Raw genomic sequence first — 20001 nt, forward strand, 5'->3', positions numbered from 1 at the left:
TAATATATGAAAATCATTATCACATCCATATAAGTTTATGTAAAACAAATTCAAATATTTACATGTCATGTTGACACTATTTATGTGTTTTCAGTCATAAAATATCATAATTCAAGGAGCATTCTACCTTGAAGTACAAGATAAATGTGAGCGGCGTCCCTTTTCTTGTAATAGAATGTAGGGAATATATAAAAAACATGAATATCTCATGCAAAAGAGTATTAACAAAAATAAAATACAAGATAAATAAATGAGTTCAAAGTTGTGGAATTTTTTTCCTGATGTTGGAAATAGTATTTTGATATAAATAAATTATATATATATATATATATATATATATATATATATATATATATATATAAAAATAAATATATAAATATATATATAGGTATATAAATACATTTACATATATCTCTATATATTTTTATTTAATTACAAAATAAATATATAAATAAACATATATATATATATATAAATAAATACTAATAAATATTTATATATATATAAAATATATATATAAATATATACATATATATAAATAAATATATATATAAAAATATATATGTATAAATATATATATTTAATTTATAAAAAAATATATAAATAAATAAACATAATATTTTATAAATCTATATATATAAAATATAAAATAAATATATATAAATAAATAAATATAAATATATATAAAATAAATATATATAAAATATACATATAAATATATATATATATTTAAAATATATATATAAATAAATATATAACATAAAATATATATATGAATAAATATATACCTTTATATATAATATATATAAAATATATAAATAAAATAATATATATATAAATAAATCTATCTATATATAAAATATGTATAAATAAATATATTTATTTATATATGAAATATATATAAAATAAAATATATAAAATAAAATAAATAAATATATAATATAAATATATATATAAATATTTAAAATCAAAAGCAAATTCCCAGATTGTCTGCAGAGTGTAGCAGCATGTCTTTATAAAACAAGTGGGCGGAGTCACTGTGACGTCATCCACTATTTCCCCCCCCAAAAAAAACAAGAAGATGAAAGTGAACAAATCCCAAAGAGACGTGTGAACTTTGACCTTTATTGAATGTTAAATCCATGCCGTTAGCGAACTGGAGACAGCAGCGGTATAAAAGTATGCAGAGAGGCTGAGTCCAGCTCTTCACAGTGCTTCATTACATCCTCAGAGTCCTCTCAACGAAAAAAGCTTCACAACTAACAACTAACAACTAACAGATGATGTCACAAATAAATCATAAGCAGCAGTATTACATCATACAGTAAAAGAGCCAGACTCCTGTCAGAGAGATGTAACCAAAAAAACCGCTTTTTAGTAAAGAAAACTGGATACTGTCATAAGGGGGGTCTGACCTGGACACTGTGGGGGTCTCACACACACACACACACACACACACACACACACACAATCTGACAGCCAATAAGAACACAAGACATGAGCTAATGGAAACACACACACACACACACAGCACCAGAAGAGGCTTAAAAAAAGGTTAGCCCTGTTTGTTTCCTCTTTACAGACAAGAAATCAAGGTTGGTGCAGTTGAATCGAGTGTGTGTGTGTGTGTGTGTGTGTGTGTGTGTGTGTGTGTGTGTGTGTGTGTGTGCGTGTGTGTGTTGCAATCAAAAAACGCCTTCAAGTAAAATAGCAACAGCTGTTAGCTAAACTACGAGCTAAACGCAGCCGGTCCGAGTAATCCTCACGGTGATGTCACCGAGACCACGTGTCCACCGTGACATCACACAGCGGTGGAGAGGGGGGTGTCAAGGGGGGGGCGGGGCATGTCGGCGACTCTCTACGGCCGACTGACGCACAACGTGACAGAAGTTATGATATCTACAGATACAGAAATCCATCCGAATATTGTTTATTGTCACATGACCCGTCAGAGCGACGCTGCATTCGCGTCACGTGGGAATAACCGACTTCCAAATCACTTTTCATGATCTCGTACAGACTTTTATTTGCGCCCGATAATCGTGATATCTTTCAGGTTGTTTTTTTTTTTGTTGCAAAAAATTATCACCACAAACAAATAAATCCAGCACAGCCTGGTCATTGTACTTGAGCACTACGATCAAAAAAAAAACATCAGAATACATAATTTCCTACATTTCAACACCGGTTTCTTCTCAAATCCTCAGACGTACCACATTTTATCTGAATGGCTAAACTCAACAGTGTGTCAGGAAGTTCATATCTCCCGTCTTTCCCCACGGGACATGAATGCAGCGTTGGACTCCCAACTCCGTCTTATGAAATGCTCGTCTACGGGACATGGCGGGAAGTCTCTCAACCAAAGTCCTCGAACCCCTCTGAGCGCCCGCGTCGGAGCTCTCGACCAAATCACTTCAGGATGAAAAGAAAACATTGCGGCCGCCGCCGCCGCGCGCCGCTCGCTCACTGATCCGCTTCGGCCGCGAAGTCCGGGCGACGCGTCTGCACGATCTTCGGCCGCAGGGGCGGGGCTTGTCGTCCTGGTCGCTGTCGTCCGGGGCGGAGCTGTCGCCGCCGCGCTCGTCGTCGCAGACGTGGATGACCACGCTCGGGGTGGTGGGGGTGGCGGTGTGGAGCTCGTACTTGTCCCCTGGGGGAAAAGAAAAACGCACAAAAGGAAGGACGATGTCATGAAGCGTCATAAAGCAGTCCTCAGTAGGACAACGCTCTTCAGACTCCAGGAGGTCATGTGATCAGAGGGAGCACCGCCCACGTACCTGGTCCGAGCTTTGAGATGGCACACAGCAGGTCGTAGTTGATGACCGGCATGGCGTCCTGAGACTGGGCCCAGCCCACCGGGGGGGAGGCGGGGGCGAGATCAGGAACTGTTTGTCCGGCTTGGGGGCTCCAGACGAGGACTCCCTATGTGGACGGACTGGAGACGGAGGACGGATCGAATGAAAAAAGGTCTAATTTAGTTTTAAAAACACATAAGGGGGCATTTAAAGAAAATGTTATGATAAATATATGCAAGATGCAATGTCATTTCATGATAATTTAATCATTTGTGTGATTTAATGATTAAATATTGAGGTTTTTTGAGCGTGAAGGGGAGGTTAGTAGACTACCAAACGTCCCCCGATAGTCTGAACCTCTTCATACTGAATGATTTGTGTCTGGATGAACCGATCAATGCAGCACGAGGAGAAAAAGATTTCAAAAGACGCTACCTGGGCGAAGTAGAGTCTCATCTCCTTGCCGTTGAAGTCCGTCTTGTGGAGGCGGAGTCTGGCCTCGGCGGCGGCCAGAGCGTCGCCGAAGCTGATCCGCACCCGCCGGAACGACTTGAAGTACTGGAACTGCACCTCGGGCTCGAACGAACGGAACAGGGCCTCAAAGCGGGCCTGGAACGAGAGGGGGGGGGCAGATACATATTTTAATAACACTCAATATCTTCTATGTTAAGAAATATCGGACCCAGTAACCCAACATTAAAGGGACTTATATGGAGCACATACATTGTGCTTTCTCGCCTTGCAGGTTTCCATAAATCGTGGCTGTACCTGGACTGTGGCCGTGCAGACACCCACTGCTACTATTATTATTATTATTAGTCACATTACTATTACTATTCCCTGTACCTTTACGCTTATTGGCTTTGCTTCCACCCTGAACCCCTTTTTTGCTTTCTCGCCTTGCAGGTTTCCACGAATCGTTGTGGTCCCTGGACCGTGGTCGTGCCTCCTTCTACTACTACCACTATTATTATAAGTCACATTACTATTATTATTCCCTATATCAGTGTTTTAATTCTACTATAGTCATTGCCGCTTGTTTTTCCTGAGCCGAAGTGAGGGTCAAAGGACAGAGGATGTCACATGTGCACCGATTGTACACAATAAACTGAATTGAATACATCAAACCAAGACCATAAAATGATAAAGAGTGTCTTGCAAAGTGGCCCTGCAGTGAACACGCCTGTTCAGCGGCCACCGACTTGTGCGGTGAGTCATGAAGGCAAAAGGAGGAAGGAGTGCTCAAGCCCCTCATTATCACACCGAAAGCCACACCACGCTTAGACCTGGACCTGGTTCCCTGCTCTCTCCGTCCTCAGATCAACATTTCACTTCCCAGAATGCTTGAGAAGGTTCTCAGCGGGCCTCCAGGAAAAGAAAAACAACCTGTACTTAAACATGGCGGTGCACGGTGTACTTTCCAATCCACCTCATTCAGTGCATACGTACATATTCACCTCAAAACACACAGCTTGAAAAGAAAACAGCTACATTGTCTTCAAGACAGATTCGAGCCTACATTTCCCATAATGCAATCCAACAGCCTTTTTTTTTTTCTCCATTCAAATATTCAGACGCCATATCATTTGGGAGGAAGCCGCGTCCGAGCGCTCTCTTCTTACCTGCGCCTCGGGACGGTTGAACACTTCCTGGTTGGTCACCGAGGCGACCAGGCAGAAGCGGTTACACTTGGTGGTCTTGATGTGCATGACGGGCGACCCGGGGAGCCCCAACCTTCTCCACCTGACGCCGGAGGTCAGGGCGCGACGGCACGCCGGGGCGGTCTTCAGCGGGGGCGAGGGCGACGGCGCCGCCGAGGAGGACGGTGACGAGGAAGGGGGAAATCGGTGGAGCGTTGCCTTCCCCAGGGTGACAGCTGAGGGGGAAGTGACGGATGCTCCTTAACGGGAAGCTCCAGGGTCTTCTTCTGTGGTGGTAAAAGCCGTAGCTGCTCTTGTTCCGTCTTCCACGATGTTAGAGATACGCCAACTCTCCGACGCAGCGCCTCCTCGCCCACATTCCAGGGTGATCCGGTCGGGATCTTCTGCCGCAGCGTCCCCCCGTTACTATGCCGACCTCACTGCAGGAATCTTCCAGAGGATTTTGGGTGTGGAGGCAGAAAATGTCAACCGGGCCTCTCTCTTTTCTCTCTCTCTCTCTCTCTCTCTCCACCGCCGCTTAAATGAGCCTCCTGCCAGCCGATGACGCATTACCCACAATCCCCTCCCTCCCCTCAACCCGCTCCCATTCATTCGCTCGTTCGCCCTCGAGCCAATCGCCTGTCGGAGGACGGAGGGAGGGAGGGACGGCCTCCTTTTCATTTTGTTTTTTTTCTTCTCTACCGACAGATACTAGGCAGTGCTGACTAATCACACATTGTGTGTGTGTGTGTGTGTGTGTGTGTGTGTGTGTGTGTGTGTGTGTGTGTGTGTGTAGAGTGTGTGTGTAGAGAGAGATACTGGAAAATAATGACATCACGGCTAAGCAAACTGACGCATTAATCTGCTTTCTGAAGCATTTACAAAGAAGAGAAAAAAAGCCCTTTGTTGAATGGAAAATATGTGACAATGAGCCTTTACACTCTTGATTTTCCATCAGCTGACTGCAGGTCACATGACCAGCCCTGACTACTTAATATGGAATGAAGATGAGAGACAAAGGGGGAGAGAGAGAGAGAGAGAGAGAGAGAGAGAGAGAGAGACAGGCAGGAATAGAAAAAAAGAAAAAGAGACATGGCTGGTGGGAAGAATGCAGGATGAAGGGATGAAAAGCAAAGAGAGAGAGAGAGAGAGAGAGAGAGACAGAGGTGGTGCTCATGGAAAGTATGCAGTTTGATAACATGCTTTTATGAGGTATTAATAGCAGAGAGCTTCAAGTGTGTGAGTGTGTCTGTTTGTGTGTGTCTGTTTGAGTGTGTCTGTTTGTGTGTGTGTTGCCAGCAGTTGGAAAAACAAGAGCAGGCTGTTCAGAGAGAGAGAGAGACATAGAGAGAGACACAGAGAGAGAGAGAGAGAGAGAGACAGAGAGAGAGAGAGAGACATAGAGAGACATAGACAGAGAGAGAGACAGAGAGAGAGAGAGAGAGAGAGAGAGAGAGAGAGAGAGAGACATAGAGAGAGAGAGAGAGAGAGAGAGAGAGAGAGAGAGAGAGAGAGAGACAGAGAGAGACAGAGACATAGAGAGACATAGAGAGAGAGAGAGAGAGAGAGAGAGACAGAGAGAGAGACAGAGAGAGAGAGAGAGAGAGAGAGACAGAGACAGAGAGACAGAGACAGAGAGAGAGAGACAGAGAGAGAGAGAGACATAGAGAGAGAGAGAGAGAGAGAGACATAGAGAGAGAGAGAGACAGAGAGAGAGACATAGAGAGACATAGACATAGAGAGAGAGAGACATAGAGAGAGAGACATAGAGAGAGAGAGACATAGAGAGACATAGAGAGAGAGAGACAGAGAGACAGAGACAGAGAGAGAGAGAGAGAGACAGAGAGAGACAGAGAGACATAGAGAGAGAGAGAGAGACATAGAGACATAGAGAGAGAGAGACATAGAGAGACATAGAGAGAGACATAGAGAGAGAGAGATAGAGAGACATAGAGAGACATATATATATATATATATATATATATGTATATATATATATATATATATATATATATATATATATATATATATACATATATATATATATATATATATATATATATATATATATATATATATATATATACACATATATATATTAATTATGCACTGAATAGCAGCAGATGATGTGTGCGTACTGTCTCTTTAAATATGCTTTAATACGCATTCACGTTGATGGTTTCTCTCCCAGTAAGCCTCACCAGTGTGACAGCGAGCCAACATGCACACCACCATGTACACCACCAACCACCATGTACACCACCATGTACACCACCATGTACACCACCAACCACCACCACCACACCACCATGTACACCACCATGTACACCACCTATACACCCCCCTACACACCACCAACCACCATATACACACCATACACACCACCATGTACACCACCATACACACCACCTATACACCCCCCTACACACCACCAACCACCATGTACACCACCGTATACACCACCATGTACACCACCTATACACCCCCCTACACACCACCAACCACCATGTACACCACCATGTACACCACCATACACACCACCTATATCCCCATGTACACCACCATACACACCACCAACCACCATATACACCCCCATTTACGACTCCCATAAGACCACTCCTTCCCGGCATATTCAAAACAAAGCAACCCACGTTGGAGCGTGGATGTTTTTCACATGACGCCACCTCCACCTGTGGGGCAGGACGGGCTCCACCGAGCGCGTTGGGGGGGTCAGAGAGTCACGCAGACAGTTATATCTGGCGCTCGGCTTGGAATGTGTCCATCATGAACCACTGGATGTACTGTACACGATGTACTGAGGCTCACCGAGTGCAGGTGTTAATGTGTTAATGCACGCCGGAGCCATCAATAGCACCGTCCTGTCAGTGTGTGTGTGTGTGTGTGCGTGTGTGTGTGTGTGTGTGCGTGTGTGTGTGTGTGCGTGTCGCATGGAAAATAAAGTGGTGTAATGCTCCCGACAGTGAGGCCGATGCTCTTGTGTAAGTGTTGTTTGTTGACGTTAAACATTACCGCCTGTGTGTGTGTGTGTGTGTGTGTGTGTGTGTGTGTGTGTGTGTGTGTGTGTGTGTAGGTGCTAATCATCTCCAGACCTCGCCCCGCTGTGAGCGTGTGCACGGCGCTGCATTTTTTTTTTGCTTTTTTTCCCCCATCGCCGTGTTTTTTTTTTTTTGTTTCATCTTCCCCCTATTTGTTTTCCATTCCCTCAGTAGACGAGAGAGAGAGAGAGAGAGAGAGAGAGAGAGAGAGAGAGGCAGACAGGTGTGTGCACACACACACACACACACACACACACACACACACACACACACACACACACACACACACACACACACACACACACACACACACACACACACACACACAGAGCTAATAGCCAGCTGCTGCGGTTGAGGTGAAAGGTAAACTGTCGCTAGCGCTAACAGCTGCTGTTTGGAGGCGGATACACGCGGCTAGCTGCTACGCGATTGGTCGTACCCGGCTGGCAAAGGTGACACGGAAAACCAGCTCGAGGACCTCGGATGCGTTGGGCCTGAGCTCCACGTTTAAATGTCCGAGGCGAGGGACAAATATTGTCTCGATTGCGTTTTTTTTATTTTTTCCCCACATCTAGAAAAGTAGCAAAATTGTAAAACGCTTAATTGAATTGCTGGATTCTGCTCAAAATAGGCCATTTTCTAAACCAAACCACGTCTTAGCTTTTGGACAGAGTCGTCCCCTCAGTGGTTGAAGACATGGCCACAGACTCTTTGTGCTTTTAGGTGGATTCCAGATTACAATGACACATCCCCCCCCCCCCCCAGCCAGAAGGGCGTCAAGTAACGGAAGCCAGACTCCACTGACGGAGTGTTTCCTCGCGGCTCGGACAGAAATCCACATCCTCACCGTGACACATCCGTCCGTCCCCCCCGAAGATCTACCCACCTTCCACTGAACGCCTCACAATAACAACTGTGGACCTGTGGAGTGACAGTCTGAGTCAGTGCCACCATTTGGACTTGTTTTGTTCTTCGGATGAGTGCTTCCCCCCCCCCCCCCATCCGTTGTGTAAAGAGTCATCGCTGTGGTCACACATCTATACTCTTGATTCTCACAATAATGGGACCACGATTTCTGGATTTCGATGTCTTCAAACGGTGTAGAAAAAGCAGCAGACCTATTCAAAGGGAGTATAACTGACCCTTCGCTAAGCCCCGCCCACGCCTACTGCTCCGACTTAACCATGGAGCCCACGCTGTCACTTTACTGCTCTTCTTTGGTCTCCTCCAAGCTCCAAAGGAAGATAAGGAGTGCTCAAAGATGGTGATGTAAGGGTTGCAAATGAGATACGTACGCCTTCTTAAGTATAGAGGACACGTCGCTATGCCGACGATGTAACGTTGTATTGTGAAGCCCCGCGCAAACCCCCTGACATATAGAGGAATACGTTTCTTCCATCTTAAATGATAAACACTGTCAGCTTCAGGAGAACTTATCCTGTGTTGCAATGATGAGCAATAAAACTTCCTACCTACCCAAAAAAAAAAAACTCTATTTTTAGAATATTCTCCCACGTGAAACTTATCTATATACTATTTTTGTCAACGACGCCTGAAGAGAGAAAAGATAAGTTTCTATTTTTGGTTCAGTTTCCCCGTCAGTAAAGGGCCGTGCAAAGGCTGCCGTGGCTTCTTCCAATGCTTTTTTTTAATATAATAAAATACTTAAAATATTAAAATGGCTTTAAAAAAAAAAATTCAAATAATGTTTTGAATACGTTAGAAATGTATGAACACTAATAAACGCATTACTGTTGATGTTTTATAAGTTTCTGTCTGTATATATAATGTTTCAGTTATTGTGGATTCGTTACTGTTTTTATTGCTCATTTACTCATTTATAATAGTTATTTTTGAGCTTGTTTTTTTACTATGACTCTTGAATAAAGGATTATCTTATCTTATAACAGTTATTCTGTCTGTATATATAATGTTTCAGTTATTGTGGATTATTTACTGTTTTTATTGCTTATTTACTCATTTATAATACTTATTTTTGATGTTAATCCTGTAAATCCCCCTGCTGCAGGACTAATAAAGGATTATCTTATCTTATTTTATAACAGTTATAATAGTTATTCTGTCTGTATATATAATATTTGAGTTACTGTGGATTCTTTACTGTTTTTATTGCTCATTTATTTATTTATAATACTTATTTTTGAGCTTGTTTTTTACTAAGTCTCTTAATCCTTTAAATCCCCCCGCTGCAGGACAAATAAAGGATTATCTTATTTTATAACAGTTATAATAGTTATTATTGAGCTTGTTTCTTTACTATGTCTCTTGAATAAAGGATTATCTTATCTTATAACAGTTATAATATATATATTATTATTATTATTATATATATATTATCTTATAACAGTTATAATATATATATATATTATTATTATTATTATATATTATCTTATCTTATAACAGTTATAATATATATATATTATTATTATTATTATATATATATATTATCTTATAACAGTTATAATAGTTATATATTATTATTATATATATATATATTATCTTATCTTATAACAGTTATATAGTTATATATATATTATTATTATATATATATATTATCTTATCTTATAACAGTTATAATATATATATTATATTATTATTATATATATATTATTATCTTATAACAGTTATAATATTATATATTATTATTATTATATTATATATTATCTTATAACAGTTATAATATTATATTATTATTATTATATATATATTATATTATCTTATAACAGTTATAATATATATATTATTATTATTATTATATATATATATATATTATCTTTAAAGTTATAATAGTTATATATTATTATTATTATATATATATATTATCTTATAACAGTTATAATAGTATATATATTATTATTATTATATATATATATATTATCTTATAACAGTTATAATAGTTATATATTATTATTATTATATATATATATTATCTTATAACAGTTATAACAGTTATAATAGTTATATATTATTATTATATATATATATTATCTTATCTTATAACAGTTATAATATATATATTATTATTATTATTATTATATATATATATATATTATCTTATAACAGTTATAATAGTTATATATTATTATTATTATATATATATATTATCTTATAGTTATAATATTATATATATATTATTATCTTATAATATTATCTTATAGTTATAATATTATATATTATTATTATTATATATATATTATTATCTTATAACAGTTATAATAGTTATTTTGATTTGTTCTTTACTTGTCTCTTGAATAAAGGATTATCTTATCTTATAACAGTTATAATATATATATATATTATTATTATTATATATATACATTATCTTATCTTATAACAGTTATAATATATATATATTATTATTATATATATATATCTTATCTTATAACAGTTATAATAGTTATATATTATTATTATATTATATATATTATCTTATCTTATAACAGTTATATATTATTATTATTATATATATATTATCTTATCTTATAACAGTTATAATAGTTATATATTATTATTATTAGTTATATATATATATTATCTTATAACAGTTATAATAGTTATATATTTATTATTATTATATATATATTATCTTATAACAGTTATAATAGTTTATATATTATTATTTATATATATATATTATCTTATCTTATAACAGTTATAATAGTTATATATTATTATTATTATATATATATATTATCTTATAACAGTTATAATAGTTATATATTATTATTATTATATATATATTATCTTATCTTATAACAGTTATAATAGTTATATATTATTATTATTATATATATATATTATCTTATAACAGTTATAATAGTTATATTATTATTATTATTATTATATATATATATTATTATCTTATAAGTATATATATTATTATTATATATATTAGTTATAAGTTATATATATATTATTATTATTATTATAACAGTTATATATATATTATTATTATATATTATAACAGTTATAATAGTTATATATTATTATTATATATATATTATCTTATAACAGTTATAATAGTTATATATTATTATTATATATATATTATCTTATAACAGTTATAATAGTTATATTATATATTATTATTATATATTATTATTATATATTATATCTTATAACAGTTATAACAGTTATAATAGTTATAATAGTTATAATAGTGATTATCTTATCTTAATTAATTAATTAAAGGTCATCCTGTGCACATGTTCTATTAAAACGTTCCCATGATGCATCACTGCGGGTGACGTCATGCGATCAGCTACACGTCACTGGTCCTGAACCCGGAAGTGCGCTGCTGGTTTCTGCGGGTTTTCTGCGGGTTTCTGCGGGTTCCTCCCGCGCACGAACCTGCGCAGCGCGTGTCTGTGCGTGCGTGTCTGCCCCTCACCTTCACGCCCCCCCCCCCTCCTGCTCCTCCTGCTCCTCCTCCGGGCTCGAACAGGCCGTCCGGGACCCTGCAGGCCACCAGTGCGCCGGGCAGCGGGCTCAGCTTCACCTCCGCCGCGGCCTCCTCCTGCTGCTGCTCCTCCGGCTGCATCCCTGGACGAGCGGGCCGGAGACCCCGTTAGCTGCCGCTAGCTGCCGTTAGCTCACAGGCTAGCTCCCGGCCGCTCTACGCGGGGCTGCGGACGGCTAGCAGCGTTAGCATGGCGCACAGGAACGCAGCGGCGTCTTCTTCCTCGGTGGTGTCCAGTGGACGCTTACATCCGGGTCCTCCGCTGTACGCCCCCTGCTGGTGACGGAGGAGGACTGCAGCGACATTATATATATATATATATATATTATATCATTATTATAATAATATATATATATATCATTATTATTATATATGTATATATTATATCATTATTATTATATATATATTATATCATTATTATTATAATATATATCATTATTATTATATATGTATATATTATATCATTATTATAATATATATATATTATATCATTATGATATGATATGATATGATATGAACTTTATTCGTCAGCTGGTGCTGAAATTTGTCTTGCGACCCAGCAGCCGTTGCATGTTTAAACATAAAACATGAATTACACACATTGACATGACACATTGAAACACAACAAATTTACATACATGGGTACAGATAGTCGAGAGCACATTGTCCACCACTTCGCCTATCTCCGGTTTAGCATCAAAGTCGATTGATGAACAAAAGACTTTTTTAGTCTAACCTTCTTGAAAAGTGGTACCTCGTATCTCCTTCCTGAGGGCAATAACCTGTATTCACTATACAAAACATGATTAGTGTTTGAGGTGATATTTTTGCCAACCTCAGCATGCTGTTGTCATACATGGAAGCATACAGCTCCTGAAGTGGTTGTCCAACAATCTTTGAACAAATGTTTAGTTGTTGTAACATTTGTGACTTTAGGGCTACAGACAGACATCCATACCAGGTGGTACTGCAGTACTGAAGAACACTCATAATGACAGAAGTGAAAAACAAAAGAAGAATCCTTCTACTGGCACCAAAAGATCTTAAACGGCGAAGGAAATAGATTCTTTGCTTTGTTTTCTTACACACTGATTCAATCTGATCTTTCCATGAAAGAAGATGGTCTATTGCTACTCCTAGGTATGTGTATGAACATACCTGATCGATCTGTTCACTATGAATAGTAATAGGAGATATATATATATATTATATCATTATTATTATATATATATATATTATATCATTATTATAATATATATATATTATATCATTATTATTCTTATATATATATATTATATCATTATTATTATATATGTATATATTATATCATTATTATTATATATATATATTATATCATTATTATTATATATATATTATATCATTATTATTATATATGTATATATTATATCATTATTATTATATATATATATTATATCATTATTATATATATATATTATATCATTATTATATATATATATTATATCATTATTATATATATATATTATATCATTATTATTATATATATATATTATATCATTTTTATTATATATATATTATATCATTATTATATATATATATTATATCATTATTAATATATATATATTATATCATTATTATATATATATATATTATATCATTATTATTATTGTTATATATTATATCATTATTATTAAATATATTATATCATTATTATTATATATATATATATATATACAAACATTATTATATATATATATACAGACACTTTAATTATGTTTAATTAATTATAGAAACATTATTATATATATATATACAGACACTTTAATTATGTTTAATTATAGAAACTTTAATTATGTTTATTATATATATATATATACAGACACTTTAATTATGTTTATTTATAGAAACATTATTATATATATATACAGACACTTTAATTATGTTTATTTATAGAAACATTATTATATATATATATATATATACAGACACTTTAATTATGTTTAATTATAGAAACATTATTATATATATACAGACACTTTAATTATGTTTAATTATAGAAACTTATTATATATATACAGACATTATTATATATATATACAGACACTTTAATTATGTTTATTTATAGAAACATTATTATATATATATATACAGACACTTTAATTATGTTTATTTAATTATAGAAACATTATTATATATATACAGACACTTTAATTATATTTATTTAATTATAGAAACATTCTTATATATATACAGACACTTTAATTATGTTTATTTAATTATAGAAACATTATTATTATATATATACACTTTAATTATGTTTATAATTATAGAAACATTATTATATATATATATATATACAGACACTTTAATTATGTTTTTAATTATAGAAACATTATTATATATATACACTTTAATTATGTTTAATTTAATTATAGAAACATTATTATATATATATATACAGACACTTTAATTATGTTTAATTATAGAAACATTATTATATATATATACAGACACTTCTTTAATTATGTTTAATTAATTATAGAAACATTATTATATATATATACAGACACTTTAATTATGTTTAATTAATTATAGAAACATTATTATATATATACACTTTAATTATGTTTAATTATAGAAACATTATTATATATATATATACAGACACTTTAATTATGTTTAATTATAGAAACATTGTTATATATATATATATATATATACAGACACTTTAATTATGTTTAATTATAGAAACATTATTATATATATATATATACAGACACTTTAATTATGTTTAATTATAGAAACCTTATTATATATATACAGACACTTTAATTATGTTTATTTATAGAAACATTATATATATATATATACAGACACTTTAATTATGTTTATTTATAGAAACATTATTATATATATATATACAGACACTTTAATTATGTTTATTTAATTATAGAAACATTATTATATATATACAGACACTTTAATTATATTTATTTAATTATAGAAACATTCTTATATATATACAGACACTTTAATTATGTTTATTTAATTATAGAAACATTATTATTATATATATACACTTTAATTATGTTTATTTTTATAGAAACATTATATATATATATATACAGACACTTTAATTATATTTATTTAATTATAGAAACATTTTATATTATAGAAACTTTAATTATGTTTATTTAATTATAGAAACATTATATATATATATATATATACAGACACTTTAATTATGTTTATTTAATTATAGAAACATTATTATATATTATATATATATACAGACACTTTAATTATGTTTATTTAATTATAGAAACATTATTATTATTATATATATATATACAGACACTTTAATTATGTTTTTAATTATAGAAACATTATATATATATATATACAGACACTTTAATTATGTTTAATTAATTATAGAAACATTATTATATATATATATACAGACACTTTAATTATGTTTAATTATAGAAACATTATTATATATATATATACAGACACTTTAATTATGTTTATTATAGAAACATATATTATATATATATATACAGACACTTTAATTATGTTTAATTATAGAAACATTATTATATATATATACAGACACTTTAATTATGTTTAATTATAGAAACATTATTATATATATATATACAGACACTTTAATTATGTTTATTTAATTATAGAAACATTATTATTATATATATACAGACACTTTAATTATGTTTATTTAATTATAGAAACATTATTATATATATACAGACACTTTAATTATATTTATTTAATTATATATATATACAGACACTTTAATTACTTTAATTATAGTTTATTTAATTATAGAAACATTATATATATATATACAGACACTTTAATTATATTTATTTAATTATAGAAAATTATATATATATATATATACAGACACTTTAATTATGTTTTTATAGAAACATTATATATAGAAACACTTTAATTATGTTTATTTAATTATATTATATATATATACAGACACTTTAATTATGTTTATTTAATTATAGAAACATTATTATATATATATATATACAGACACTTTAATTATGTTTAATTATAGAAACATTATATATATATATATACAGACACTTTAATTATATTTATTTAATTATAGAAACATTATTATTATATATATACAGACACTTTAATTATATTTATTTAATTATAGAAACATTATTATTATATATATACAGACACTTTAATTATGTTTATTTAATTATAGAAACATTATATATATATATACAGACACTTTAATTATGTTTATTTAATTATTTATTTAATTATAGAAACATTATATTATATATATATACAGACACTTTAATTATATTTATTTAATTATAGAAACATTATATATATATATACAGACACTTTAATTATATTTATTTAATTATAGAAACATTATTATATATATATATACAGACACTTTAATTATATTTATTTAATTATAGAAACATTATTATATATATATATACAGACACTTTAATTATATTTATTTAATTATAGAAACATTATTATATATATACAGACACTTTAATTATATTTATTTAATTATAGAAACATTATTATATATATATATACAGACACTTTAATTATATTTATTTAATTATAGAAACATTATATATATATATATATACAGACACTTTAATTATATTTATTTAATTATATTTATTTAATTATAGAAACATTATATATATATATATACAGACACTTTAATTATATTTATTTAATTATAGAAACATTATTATTATTATATTTATATATACAGACACTTTAATTATATTTATTTAATTATAGAAACATTATTATATATATACAGACACTTTAATTATATTTATTTAATTATAGAAACATTATTATTATATATATACAGAGACTTTAATTATATTTATTTAATTATAGAAACATTATATATATATACAGACACTTTAATTATATTTATTTAATTATAGAAACATTATTATATATATACAGACACTTTAATTATATTTATTTAATTATAGAAACATTATTATATATATACACTTTAATTATATTTATTTGATTATAGAAACATTATGTATATATACAGACACTTTAATTATATTTATTTAATTTTAGAAACATTATTATTATATATACACAGACACTTTAATTATATTTATTTAATTATAGAAACATTATTATATATATATATATACAGACACTTTAATTATATTTATTTAATTATAGAAACATTATATATATATACAGACACTTTAATTATATTTATTTAGTTATAGAAACATTATTATATATATATAGAATACAGACAGAATAACTGTTATAACTGTTATAAGATGAGATAAGATAAGATAATCCGTTATTCAAGAGACATAGTAAAAAACAAGCTCAAAAATAACTATTATAAATAAGCAAATGAGCAATAAAAACAAATAAGTAATAAAAACAAATAAGTAAAATAAGCAATAAAAACAAATAAGCAATAAAAAACAAATAAAATAAAAAACAAATAAGCAATAAAAAACAAATAAGCAATAAAAAACAAATAAGCAATAAAAAACAAATAAGCAATAAAAAACAAATAAGCAATAGAAAACCACAGTAACTGAAACATATATATATATATATATATATATATATATATATATATATATATATATATATATATATATATATATACTTATATATAATCCTTTAGTAGACCACAAAACAAAAAACTAATAAATCTGTGCAATACAAATACACTGTGCAATACTAGAACTATAATTATTCTGTCTGTAATTATAAGATTTTTTTTTAGTTATTGTGGATTTTTTTTTTTTCTTACGTGCTTACTTATTTAAAATACTTATAAAGGATTATCTTATCTTATCTTATCTTATTCGTCCTGCAGCAGGGACATTTACAGGATTTACAGCAGCATAGATATTGTGCTGCTGTAAACAATCAATACAAGTATTATAAATAAGCAATAAAAAAACAGTAAAGAATCCACAATAACTGAAATATTATATATACAGACAAAACAACTATTATACATCAGCAGTTTCCACTAAAAGGACAAAGAAACCCATGTGACAAAGGCTACAATTAATTCGTAACAGCAACAATTTAAATACCACATGTACAATGTTTTTTAAATACAATTACAATAAAATAGAAAATCTTTCTTTCTTTCTTTACATTTTTGTCAAAGTTTCCCAGTAGTCGGTGCCATATTTCAGGTGGACATCTGTGAATTAAAAAAAGTATTAAAATGAAATATAATCAGGAAAAAAAACAATGTATATATCTTTGAACATCACTGCAATTTCTGTAATTGCTTTTTTTAAATATACACAATTAAGGGTAACACATGATGTTGTATTCACATCCTCCAAATATCTATAGTGTATTGATCCATTTGAAATGGCCTAAAAGCTGAATTTCAAAGGCTACAACGAAAGACCAATAAACATTAAAAATAGTGTGGGTTAATGTTAAATGTTTGTATATTTATTTGTAACTAAATATTGCAAATAAAAAAAATAAAAAAACATTAACAATATGTGATTTTATATACAGGAATTATTCCGTTACATATTTAAAGATGCAACTTTTTCTCAAAATTAAAAACTGATTTAAATCAAGCTTTATATTCAAAAATCATCAAAAATGAGAACACTGGAACTAAGTGGACTTCTTTTCTTTTCTTCATCTTGCTAATAAAGTCAATGTTTATTCACAAACCTCCCAATTTCTGCTCATTCTGTAGTCAAGAAGTCAAGATGTCATGGAGGTCAACATTCTGCCCTCTTGTGGCGGCCTCTACTTATTACAAGTCATCTAATTCATCTTTAAGTGCATTTAAAGAGATAAATATTTGACTGTATGAAAAAATATATTTTTATAGGCTATGTAAAATGTGCAAAAATTGGCTGTAAATATATATATATATATGCTGTATATATATATCAGTGGGGAAATGTCAGGGCTCTCAAGGTATTCAGAGAAGGCCCTGGAATCTTCAGATCAAAAAATATTTTTAAAAAAACACATCTGACTAAATCTACAAATAAAATAAAATAAATTCACATTAAAATGTTTTTTTTTGTTGGAAAAAAACACGAACACGCTCTCGTTACTTTACATGAAGGAAATAGAATCCCCTGGTTGGAGGATATTCTCCCCAGAGACTGGTAGCAAAATATCTCGTTGGTTGAATTTTTTTTTTTCCCCAACACAAAACCACTTGAATCTGTTTAAAATATGAAGAAAATAAAAATAATGATATGTGTTACTTAGCAGTGTGTGTGTGTGTGTGTGTGTGTGTGTGTGTGTGTGTGTGTGTGTGTGTGTGTGTGTTTAAGGAAATCCAACTGGAGTGGTGCTGGTCCCTGGGTGGCAGAAAGGGTTTAAGCTCCAGGTCATGTGGGGATCAGCCTCCATTTAATCCTCTGGAGAGAGAGTGAGCGAGAGAGAGAGAGAGAGGGAGAGGGAGATTGTATTTATTGATGTCTAACTGGGCTTAAGGTGCAGTACTAATTAGAGCACCACAGCCACAAGCAAAGAGTAACGACCGGTGGAGGTCAAAAATCAAGATCTGGATTTTCTTCCCTTTGACTGGAACCTTTTTGGAACTTCCTTGGAATCCAACAGGTTTTTCTTTTTTTTTACGATTTTCAGGGCTGTGAAAACATTCAGAGATCCACCTCGGACTACTACTCTTTAAACCTGGACTCATCTGGAAATCATCCTCTTGGGACCTTGGTAACAGTTTATTCCCACTCCTAGCATCTTGCCTTGGAACATCAGAAACATTGTGAGATCCTTTAAGACACATTTTTTGGGGGGAATATTGGGTTTTGATCTTTGGAGCTTTGGCCTCCTCAGAAACACGCTGAGATTCACTCTGGGATCTAATCTGGAAACTGGATCCATATCTCCAAAAACTGGGCCCAAACTAAACCTTGACATCTTGTAGAACTTCACGCTGATCTTGGACACTTTGGCACCCGTTCTTCCTAAGTAAGTGTTCCCATCATTTACTCAAACTTTCCCCA

General features: G+C 31.7%; 1 protein-coding gene across 1 annotated transcript; it reads right to left on the reverse strand.

Moving 5' to 3' along the window:
• Positions 1–1109: 1109 nt before the first annotated feature.
• On the reverse strand, positions 1110–12227 carry rcan1b (regulator of calcineurin 1b). Its single transcript, XM_054623891.1, is given in 7 exon segments — positions 1110–2520; positions 2523–2650; positions 2778–2867; positions 2870–2899; positions 2902–2935; positions 3231–3404; positions 11903–12227. Coding segments are annotated over 7 exon segments (663 nt in total). The 5' UTR covers positions 12053–12227; the 3' UTR covers positions 1110–2463.
• Between the last annotated feature and the right edge of the window lie 7774 nt (positions 12228–20001).

The sequence above is a fragment of the Anoplopoma fimbria genome, chromosome 22, assembly GCF_027596085.1.
Source record: "Anoplopoma fimbria isolate UVic2021 breed Golden Eagle Sablefish chromosome 22, Afim_UVic_2022, whole genome shotgun sequence".
NCBI classification, from domain to species: Eukaryota; Metazoa; Chordata; class Actinopteri; order Perciformes; family Anoplopomatidae; genus Anoplopoma; species Anoplopoma fimbria.